The sequence below is a fragment of the Bison bison genome, unplaced genomic scaffold, assembly GCF_000754665.1.
Source record: "Bison bison bison isolate TAMUID 2011002044 unplaced genomic scaffold, Bison_UMD1.0 scf7180017864314, whole genome shotgun sequence".
Taxonomy (NCBI): Eukaryota; Metazoa; Chordata; class Mammalia; order Artiodactyla; family Bovidae; genus Bison; species Bison bison.
In genome coordinates this window covers 1,849,470-1,861,576 of record NW_011494886.1, presented here as the reverse complement: position 1 = coordinate 1,861,576, position 12,107 = coordinate 1,849,470, and the positions used below count along the sequence as shown (strand labels likewise).

General features: G+C 37.4%; 1 protein-coding gene across 1 annotated transcript in view; it reads left to right on the top strand.

Annotated features, from left to right (window-relative positions):
* The window catches only part of SLC9C1 (solute carrier family 9, subfamily C (Na+-transporting carboxylic acid decarboxylase), member 1), a 111,100-nt gene that overhangs the window by 29,164 nt on the left and 69,829 nt on the right, over positions 1-12,107 (top strand). Inside the window, exons 7-9 of the mRNA XM_010852747.1 lie at positions 2,039-2,138; positions 5,683-5,826; positions 7,806-7,980. Coding sequence (XP_010851049.1) covers positions 2,039-2,138; positions 5,683-5,826; positions 7,806-7,980 — 419 coding nt within the window. The remainder of the gene's footprint in view (positions 1-2,038; positions 2,139-5,682; positions 5,827-7,805; positions 7,981-12,107) is intronic.

The following is a 12,107-nucleotide window of genomic DNA, read 5'->3' as shown; positions in this document are numbered from 1 at the left end:
CTTGCCCCACACAGAATTCAAACCTGGGTCTCCTGCATTGCAGGCAGATTCTTTACCAGCTGATCTACCAGAGAAGCCTATGGAAAGTGGCATATCTACAATATTCTTTAATATTAAAACAAAATTTTAATTTGTAACTGTTACCTAGAGCAATGTCTGCTAAACATTAAGAGAAAAAAAATTAGCCCATTCCAGAACAGTATTGCTCTACAATCCCTCTTTGGGTGTGTGTTCAGTCATTCAGTCGTGTCTGACTCTTTGGGACCCCATGCAATGGGGCTCACCAGGCTCTTCTGTCCATGGGATTTACCAGGCAAGAATACTGGAGGGGGTTGGCATTTCCTTCCCCAGAGATAATCCCTCTGTAGATTTTCTTAATGTGTAACTTTATGTATATGTATGCTGGATATGAGCTTCTGTGTGTTTACTGGGTACTCCACTCCTACAATCTTGATCCAGTTATCCTAAGCTTCCAATAGACACTCTCAGTTGTGTCCGACTCTTTGCGACCCCATGGACTATACAGTCCATGGAATTCTCCAGGCCAGAGTACTGGAATGGATAGCCATTCCCATCTCAAGGGGATCTTCCCAACCCAGGGATCAAACTCAGGTCTCCCACATTGCAGGCAGAGTTTTTACCAACTGAGCCACGAGGAAAACCCAACCTAAAGATACCTCCTCAAAATTTCTGAAAGTTTCTGGAGTTTTCTTCCTCATAATCTCTGCTGCCTCCTCCTAAATATATAACAATTTCTGCTTCGTGGTGAACTTCAGTGAAGGTGAGAACAAGGGGAGCTCACAGAGAAAATTACATTGTGCAGTTCACAATTCTGAGATCTGACAGCTACCATTATCTCCTCACTTTTCTATATTTCCTGCTTAATTTTTACCACTTGTCTCCTGTATAGAAATTCAGCAAACAGCCTTTAATGCTTGGAGTTGCCTTTTGGGTCTCATACTGTACTCTCAAATAGTTTATCAAATGACTTCTTCTAGGCAAATATAGTCCTCTCCTCAATAGAAATTTCAATCAAAATTTTCTTCAAAATTTTACCTGAATTCTTGGCAGTGGAGTTATGGGTGTTCCCTCTTTCTAATCTGCCTGCAATGCAGAAGACCCCAGTTTGATTCCTGGGTCAGGAAGAATCCTGGGAAGAATTCCTGGGTTGAGAAGAATCTTGGAAAGGATTTCTGGGTCAGGAAGATCCCCTGGAGAAGGAAATGGCAACCCACTCCAGTATTCTTGCCTGGAGAATCCCATGGAAAGAGGAGCCTGGCAGGCTGCAGTCCATGGGGTTGCAAGAGTCGGACAGGACTTAGCAACTTAACTACCACCTTTTTCTTAAAAAAATATATTATCTATACTGTACTATATTATTTGAATTTTTCACAATGATAATATGTCACTTTCATACTGTTCAAAACTGAAACACTTTCAAAACTGTTTTCCCCTCTAATTCATGAAAGTTGACAATATTTAAGAGTTTCCACAGTTTTTTACACCCTTCCATCTCAGACAGTAAGTGCACCAAACCATAATTAAACTGGGAAGCAGATCTGTATTGGGTTTCTCTTGGCTCTACTCTCTTAGCCTTGCCACAAAAGCAAACCATTTCTGTCTCCTGCTGTCTCCCAATAAGAAGTATGTGAAGTAGGCTAGTCCATAGCGAGCTCATCAGCTTACTTCCACTTAATTGATCCAGAGCCGCTCTGGAAAAATCAGACCTATGGAGGGTGCTCTAGCCTCACTGGGGTACCTGAAAAGATTTGTGAGTTCCACATTGTTGCCGATGATCAGAAGCCACAGCAGTGCAAGGTTGTCCAGTACAGACTTTTCTGCACGCTGAACGTGAATCTGAGGAGGAAGGACAGTGCATGGTGGTGATAATTTGTGACATTATTCAGTGGAAACCAAGTGGGATACCCTCTCTATGAAGTCCCTACTGTCAGATATCAGGATGTTTTCGTCTCTGGGAGTATTGGTACCACTCTTGATGTTAAATTAATACTTTTTATTTATTTCCTTAAAAAAATAGGTGAGCTAACTGAAATGTCTGGAACATTTACTCTTGTCATTATGGGACTTTTTTTAAATTCTACAAATTTTAAACCAGGAGTTGAAGCACTTATTCTTGAGTAAGTGACTAGCATACTTTACTTTGTTTTCATACATTGAAGTTATAATATTATAATTGTAACTACATCTACATGGCCAAAATAAGATACTGACTTGGAAACTAGCCAAGTAAAAATAAAACCCCCCTTTTAAAAACTCTATTGCTTATGTTCTCTAAACCTCTAATTTCAGGTAAAATTTGTAACCTTACCTTGAGTTCCCATTGACTGTATTTCACTACTAATTCCCTTACATCCCTAACCATATTACCCAATAGTGTCCAGTCTGATCCCCTAGACAGGGCCAGGGTTAAAATAAGGCAAGTGAGGCCCTCATCTCCGACACAAAATCTAAGAGGATGCCTAAAGACTCAGTAATCAAGATAAATATTTTAATGCAATATTTAAAAATTGAAATTAATGCAAAAAATCCATGGTGAAAATACAAAATTTTTAAAGATCAATATTACTAATAGTTCCTTTTGCCTCAGGCTCCAATATGGATCAGTATGGCAATGCCTCTAGAATGAAAGACCAAAATTCTAAGGACAGTGAAGAGGCCATGCAAAGTCAATTAAAAAAGTAAGCCAGGGCATTTAAATACAATTGGCAGTGTTAAAAAAGAAAATAGAAAAGTGCAAATGGTGCCTTGCTCGAGGGCACCTACCTGAGGGGTCAGTGGAGTCTGTGTTAGTCTTGAAGAAAGATACTTTCTGAAATGTTTCAATATATGGGATGGGAACTTGGCCTAAATGACACAATAGCAACATATGTGTTAACAGAGGCCTTGAACTTAATCAGTGATTTTTTTTTGGACATTTGGGAGAACATTGTGAAAGATGAAATGAGTTCAGAAGTCAGAAACTTAAAAATACAGATTACAGGCTTTGAGAGCATGTCACTAAAATTTCATGTCAATTATAATGGAAGCCAGTTGTGTTAGCAGCTAGGTAGCATTAGTTGGGCCACCACTGTAGGAAGAATTAAACATGTTATGCATGTATTTATATCTATGGGGAGTGATTCCGTAGGCTCCCTTCATTCTTGCTCTAACTGAAACCTGGATCTCCCCTGAAGATATGATTTCCCTTGTGTTCCTTAAAGGTTATAGTATCTTTCTCACCTGCATCCCTGGTACTACAAGCCTGGAGTTGAGGTGGGTGATCTTCCTGTACTTCAGTCATTTCTATTCTATTTTTCTTCTTCCCCAGAAGCAGCCAATTTTGAAGCTCATGGCATCAGATTATACCACCTGCCACCCTCTTGGTTGCAGTTATCTCTAGAACCCTGAATCACACTCTCCATTTTGTGATGATTTTGGCCCCCTCTCACTGTGACATTCCAACATCACGCTGTCAACATTCTTAGTGATGTCAGTCAATACTCACACAGTTAATGCTTCTATTCCCTCACCTTTAAATTCCAGGACTTCTTCTCCTCCTGGGATCATATTTCCCACTCTGCTTCAGCCACCCACTTTATGCTCATACAAATAATCACTTCATAATTTCAATTTCAACAATTATAATATTTAAAATATAATATGTACCAGCTCCTACTCTCCAAGAGAGTAGAAATCTAAGATAATAATGGTAAATCCTACTAAACCCTACAGTGGTCTACACTGTCTCCCATATTTTCAGTTTACCCCCCTAGGACTCCAATTCTAACAATTATATAGTCACACTGAGAAGACAATGCATTGATTCTATGCTATTTTCTGACCATCATCCACCTCACTCCCTCCTTATCCAGATCATTTCTTGTGTTTAAAATCATCTAATAACTTCTCATCTCATTTGGCTACAAACCAAGGTTGTTTTCATGGCAAACAGGTGATCTATCTGTCCCCTTGTTACTACGGTAATTCACTTCTGCCACTCTCACCCTCGCCCACTCTGCTCTAACCACACTTGGCTATTCCTCATACATACCAAAGAGGGTCCCTGTTTGACCTTGTGTCCTTGTGCTTCTGCTCTTGAAATGTGCTTCTTTACATATTAGCATAAGTGGCTGCCTTACTTCTCTCATGCTTCTATTCATACTTCACCTTTTTAGAAAGAAATCCCCAAATAAGAGATATTTCCTTATCAACTTGTATAATCTTCTATTCCTGGAAAACTGATGTTCCTAAAATGTCCAGGCCGTAAGGTCTTCTCAGTCCTCTAGGCTAGGGGCTATGCAACATTAAGATATAAAAATGACACATATGTTTAGATCCATAATATCAAAATCTATGAGGGTGAAGCATGGGATGTCTGACTTTAAAAAACTCTTCCCAGATAATACTTAAATACAGACAGTGTTGCAACACTTTGCTCCTATAAAAGATCTAGATTTGTTAGGACAACTCATGATCACCAAATAAAGAAAAGGGACTTTTTAAAACAATTCAGAAGCTTTTTCACTGCATGCCTGACTGATTGCACACATGCACACACATGTGTACATGCACAGGTCTATTAGATGGTTTTGGAGCTTGGTTATTCGGCTCATATATACTGTGAATATAATGGGCACTGATTCCTTTGAGGATCTGGTTTCCTCCTCATCCAATTTCTCCCATTAATTTCTACTACATATGGAAGAGTCTTAATAACTCCTCAATATTTGTTGCTTAATTGATTTGATTACATTTTGTGCTAATTAATGAGACTGAGTTTTGTTCCCCTTCAATGTTTCATAATGAAATTTTCTCTGGTAATACCTAGGTATTTGTTTTTCAGGGACAGAGTCTGGCAGCATATGGGTAAAACCAAGCTCTATTTCCTCTCATGAAATAATATTCATGTGCCCTTTTAAGCTTTTCAATTTATTTTGCCATAAATATAATGTCAAATTAAAGACAGGAAATATACAAAGAGATAACTAGAAGTAAGTTTTAAATAGCTATGATCTCAACACCCAAAATGACAAATAATGGTGTCTGAATGTGCTGCTTTTTCTAACTGTTTTGCCTGCAACTGTTGAGAGCATGAGTTTTGGGAATGATGTCATTTTCCTAGGCTCTGGAGTACTTGAATAAGCACAGACTCAGAAACCACAAAGAATCTTCAAAGGGCATTCACGTGAACAAAAGATTCATTCACATTCTCTAAGTGCTAGCTAGATTTTGGGCAAAGGCTTAATTCTATCACTGTGTAAATCAGACTAAGAGTTCAGTATTTCCCTTTAAAATAAACAATTTTAGCTCTTCCTACTGATATAAGGACTAGCTACTTGAACCATAGAATTTTCTAACTACTTGAACCATAGTTCCTGAATGAGTTTGGTCAAATAGCATAGCTACAACTTAACATGTCTTTCAAAGTCAACCCCAAAAAGAGATACTAATTTATATTCAGTGCAAACTGGTTAAAATTGCTTTAGAAGTATTTGTTTACTTATCTTAGTGCTCCTTTCTTCCCAGTTAAATTACAAACTCCTTGAGTGTTGGTGAATGTCTTATTCATCTTTATTTTCTTCATAATGCCTAGCACAATGCCTCACATAGATAAGCCTTGCATTGACTATGTTAGCTTAATTAACTATATCAACTATATTTAATTTTTTTCTAAAAATGCAGATTCTGGAATTGTCTATCATTTGTTGCTTTTCTTATGGTGTTTACTTTCACTGGACTTCTAATTCCTGCACATACATATTTATATATATCATTTTCTGATATATATTATTCATTAAATATCTACTTAACACTTATTATGTTCAGGTAAGAAAGCCATTTGAATTTTTCTATTTATGTGACATTGACTAAGCCTGAAGATATTCTTTAAATGACAGAAATGTTTCATTCTGGAATGAAGAATTCACTCATATTTTCCAAGGAATCATCAACAAATTAACACTTAGTGTTTTCAATTTTTAACTGCATTTCAAAACAATGCAAGCATGTTGTAAACTTTTTGAAAAAAAGAAAAGAAACTCTCATAATCTTTACTACCTAGAGGCGAACACTACTAATATTTCACATACTTCCTCCAGAATTTTATATTGTTTTTTATTCTATGAGGTTTCATGAAGTTAGACACCTATTATAAATTAAAATGTTAACTTGTTTTATTTGCTTAATATTTTATGACAGATAATTTGTATTAATAAAGTATAGATGGAAATAGTTTTTTAAAAATCAGAGTGGGACAAATTGGGAGACCAGGATTGACATATACACACTGCCTGATGAAGAAGGCCCAGGTTTGATTCCTGGATTGGGAAGATCCCCTGGAGAAAGAAATGGCAACCAACTCCAGTATTCTTGCCTGGGAAACTCCATGGACAGAGGAGTCTGGTGGGCTATAGTCCTGGGGTCGCAAGAGTGGGACATGACTTAGCAACTAAACCACCACCACCAGATATAAAATAGGTAATTAATAAAGACCTACTGGATAGCACAGGGAACTCTACTCAGTACTCTATAATGGCCTATATGGGAGAGAATTAAAAAAAGAGTGATATTTACTGATTCACTTTGCTGTATACCTAAAGCTAACACAGCATTGTAAATCAACTATACTCCAATAAACATTAAAAAAGAAAAATAGTCTTTCTTTCCTCTTAAATGGTTATTCACTATTATTTCATATCATTTATCTGCTCTGTTCAGTGTTCTTATGATTTTGGCATTCTGCTGTGTTGTTACTTTTCACTAAGATAAAGTGTTGAAGATCAAGGTACGATTTTTCCAGCTTTGATTCATAAAATATAAAAATAAAATTATCTCATGTCTAAATAAATAAATAAAAATGAAAATCATAAGGAAGTCCTCCTTATAAATGTCATTTTTGCCTGAATAAGTTTTGTGGCCCCTTTTCCAATGTTAAAAGGCTTTCAGAAAGCAGTCTGCTTATGTAACTGAAAAGGAGATAATATAGAAGAGGAAAACCACTATAACAATTATATCACCCAAATTGTTAGCATTCTAGGAAAATTAGTTGGGACTCAACTTCAAGTTGGGCTTCCCTGGTTGCTCAGTGGTAAAGAATCTGCCTGTCAATGCAGGAGATGTAGGCTTGATCCCTGGGTCAGGAAGATCCCCTGGAGAAGGAAATGGCAACCCACTCCAGTATTCTTGCCTGGAGAATTCCATGGACAGAGGAGCCTTGCTGGCTATAATCCATGGGGCTGCAAAAGAGTCCAATACGACTTAGGGACTAAATAACAACATTAAGTCAGCCAGTGCCAAGTAAATGGAAATTAGTTGCAAATTATCAGATACAATTAGTGTAAAATATAAGAATTATCTGTGACTGAAAGAAGAAATAGAAATGAATTAACTAATACTGGGCAAATTCAGTATGACTAAAATCTACGAAGAAAAAGAGAGAACATTGTTTTCTCTCCCATTTATTAAATTTGTTTTTATTTGTTTCTGGGATCCAGAGTAGAGTAGATCTATAAAAATGTCTAACACTTTCTATTCTACCTGAAGAGGCACCACTTAAGAGTGATATGGAATTATTCTACTGCTTAGCTAACAGAAAGAAAGAAAAATAATAACCCCATTCCCTTGGCATGTTTGTGCATGGGATGCCCTTCTGCTTTCCTTTGGTGCAATGCCAAAGGTGTGTGAAAGATGGCTCATTCTTCTGAGAGTTGGCCGTTTCACAGGGAATAGATTGGAGTAGTATAGAATGAGATGGAAAGAAATTTCTATGACAAAAATAACTTTTTAAAATCTGTTTTGCCTTCTAGACTTCTGGTCTTTCTATTACTGAGCCCTCTTTTGTCTCGACTTGGACATGGTTTCAGCTGGCGCTGGGCATTCATAATGGTCTGGAGTGAAATGAAAGGGACTCCTAATATAAACTTGGCTCTTCTGCTTGCCTACTTTGAAAACTCTTATGGATCTGAAAGGGAGAAATCTCAAGTAAAGAAAGATGTAGTTTTTCTATTTGAATATTTTATGAAAACTGTTTCTGTATACTAAAATATGCTTTTGTAGTAGATCGCTCAACGCTACTTGGACTGTGGGATTGATTTAGCTATGATGGGGAAACCAGGGAGGGGAAAAACAACTGGAAACTTTCCTATTCCTCATTCTAGTTTAGATATCCTTAAACTCCTTCATCACACTCCTAAAAAATAGGTTTATTGTGAAAGTTAAGGGAATTAAAACTTATAAATCATTTAATATAGTACCTGATACAGAGTATGCACTCAACAAATGTTTCTTTTTTAAATTTACTCCTAATACCTACTTAGGAGAAGGCAATGGCAACCCACTCCAGTACTCTTGCCTGGAAAATCCCATGGGCGGAGGAGCCTGGTAGGCTACAGTCCATTCACTTTCACTTTTCACTTTCATGCATTGGGGAAGGAAATGGCAACCCACTCCAGTGTTCTTGCCTGGAGAATCCCAGGGACAGCAGAGCCTCATGGGCTGATGTCTATGGGGTCGCACAGAGTCGGACACGACTGAAACGACTTAGCAGCAGCAGCAGCAGCAATACCTACTTAAAAGCAGAAACCTATTTATGAATGGCTGTATTGTATTCTGTAACTTTATAAAGCCACATCTAGAAACCAAAACATTATAATTATCAAGGGAAGTTATCTCTTAAGATAGATCCCCCAAACTCTGCCCAATAGAACATAAAGTGTGACTATCCCTCTACCACATCTCAAGATAATTTCAAGGAACTCTTTAAGAAATATTCTATGTAGACATCACAACACATCTAACACTTCCATTGTTAGTTTTTTTTTAACATAAATTCTAAGAGTAAAGGGAACCGTGTCAAGGTTATTATTATGCTAATGCTAAGTCACTTCAGTCGTGTCCGACTCTGTGCGACCCCACAGACGGCAGCCCATCAGGCTCCGCTGTCCCTGGGATTCTCCAGGCAAGAACACTGGAGTGGGTTGCCATTTCCTTCTCCAATGCGTGAAAGTGAAAAGTAAAAGGGAAGTTGCTCAGTCGTGTCAGACTCTTAGCGACCCCATGGACTGCAGCCTACCAGGCTCCTCCGTCCAAGGGATTTTCCAGGCAAGAGTACTGGAGTGGGGTGCCATTGCCTTCTCCAGGTTATTATTATGTATCTAAGTAAATAATAATCAAGCGTTTAAAAAAACTAAGTATTCAAAGACTGCTTTAAAACCCAAAATATCTAACATTACATGACCTCCTCTTTCTTTTAGTCGTCCCTAGTGGCTCAGATAGTAAAGAATCCACCTGCAATGCAGGAGACTCCGGTTCGATCCCTGGGTTAGGACGATCCCCTGGAGAAGGGAATGGCAACATACTCCAGTATTCTTGCCTGGAAATTCCCATGGACAGATGAGCCTGGTGGGCCCCAACTCATGGGGTTTCAAAGAGTCGGACATGACTGTACAACGAACACATTTACACCCTTCTTTCCTTTTAACTAATTTCCACTTTGTCTGGATAATCAAAATCAGTGTCATCATCATACATCCTGACCAGTGTAATGATGAACATTGCACTTGGATCTGGGTTCTGAAATTTTTAATTGCTATTTATTGTGTGGTCATCCACAAGTTATTTAATTCCGATCCCCCACCCCATGCCATGTGTCTGTTTCCTCATTCCAAAGCAGTCTGCAATAGTACCAATGGTTTACTAGCAAATATTTAACAGGTAACTATCTTGGAAAGGGGGAGTGTTTGCCAAATTTCTGTTCCATAATCATTGGCACCAACAAAACATAAGTCAGCCTATAAACTTCCTGAAAATGTAATGATTGGCATTCACAAACTGGTATAAGCCAGACCTATCTGGCGATCTTACTGTCTCTACTGTCTCAAAGGGTTCTTATGAGAAATTGAAAATATACATAAAAAGCTTAACACATTGTTTAGCATCTAGTACTGCTACTGCTAAGTTGCTTCAGTCGTGTCCGGCTCTGTGCGGCCCCATAGACGGCAGCCCACCAGGCTCCCCTATCCCTGGGATTCTCCAGGCAAGAACACTGGAGTGGGTTGCCATTTCCTTCTCCAAGCATCTAGTAAATGTACAGTAAATCTGAGTTCTGATGACGATGACGATGATGCCATGTAGACATCTTTCGAAATAACACTTTGGTCAATCAAATCATTTCGAGGGACGTTTTAGTAGTGGCAACTAGGTGAGAAGAAATTAGCAGTCCTTCTTTAGTTCAATTTGGGTGACTCCTACGGCTAATTTATTAATACTAAAAAAGAGGCATTACAACGAAAGCTTAAATTATTAACTTAATCCTGTCTCTACTACTCACAAGTTAAGTGACTGGATTGAATATGTTCCAAACAAGTGTATAGAATATATGAGGCAAAAACGGAGAGCTAAGGAGAAATAGACAAACTACACTGGAGACTTTAACACTCCTTTCCATAATTTGTTTAGTGAAGTATTTTTGTTTGTTTGTTTAGTCACTAAGTGGTGTCTGACTCTATTGTAACCCCATGGGCTTTAGCCCACCAAACTCCTCTGTCCATGGGATTTCCCAGGCAAGAATACTGGAATGGGTTGCCATTTCCCTCTCTAAGGGATCTTCCCAACCTAATTTCACATCTCCTACATTAGCAGGCAAATTCTTTACCACTGAGCCATGAGGGAAGCTAGAACTACTAAAAAAATTAGCAAGGATATGAAAGAACTAAGCAACACCATCAACCAACAGAATCTAATTGACATTTATAGAATCATATCAACTGATGAAGAAAAATCACTTAGCAAACAAAAATCAATATCCATTTATGATAAACCTCTCAAAAAGTAGAAATAAGAGGGAATTCCCTAAAGTAGATAAAGAACACCTACAAAAAAATCTGCAAGTAACATTATAATTAATAGTGAAAGATGCTTTCTCCTTATAATTGGGAACAATCCAAGAATGTCTCAACTAATTAATGAACAATCAAGAATCTCTACCTTCATTCTTTTTACTGAGCATCATGATAGAAATTCTATCTTGCTCCATAAGACCAAAAAGGAGAAAAAAAAAAACCATGAATATTCAAAAGGAAGAGATAAAATATTCCTATTGCAGATATCTATATAGATTATTATTGCAGATTATCTATATAGAATTCCAAGGGTCTTCAAAAAGAAGAGGGAAAAAACCTTCCTAGAACTAATAAGTGAATTTAGTATGGCCTCAAGATATAAGTATAAATAATCAAATATATTTCTATATACCAGCAATTGATTCAAGGAATCAAAAATTAAAGACACAATGACATGTACAATCATTCAATAATAAAAAGCAAAGGAACTAAAATAACAAAACCAATTTTGAAAGAAAAAAATAAATGGGAAGAATCAGTATACCCAGTTTTAAGGTATTATTACAGCCATGGAGATTATGTAGTATTGCCAGAGAGAGAGAGAAACATGGAACAGGATAGAGAACTCAGAAATAGATTCACACAAATATCCCCAACAATTTTTGATAAATATACGAAAGTAATTCAATAGATGATGTCTTAAAAATGGTGCTTAAGAATGGGACATTCATATATGAAAAAAAAGAGAAGAACCTAGACCTAAGTCTCACTGCTTCTACAAATATTAATTAAAAGTGAATCACAGAATTAAATATAAAATGTAAAGCCAGGAAAATTTTTTTAAACTTGGGGTAAAATCTTTAGGACCTATCGTAACACAAAGATACCAAGAGCATAATCCAGAAAAGAAAAAAAAAAAAAAAGAAAGAAATTACACTTCTTCAAAATTGAAAACTTTTAACAGTACAACACACAGAATACAGAAAGAGACATTTCACTGAAGGGGATATACAGATGACCAATAAGGATAAAAAAGGTGGTCAATGTCATTAGCCATTCAGTCTCTCACATTGCAGGTGGATTCTTTACTGTCTAAGCCAACAGGGAAGCCCAGGAAGCCCCCCAAAGCCCAACTTCTGTTTCCAAAAAATAGTTAACTAGTGCTTCAGTTCAGTTCAGTTCAGTCACTCAGTCGTGTCTGACTCTTTGCAATCCCATGGACTGTAGCACACCAGGCTTCCCTGTCCGTCCCCAACTCCCAGAGCTTAC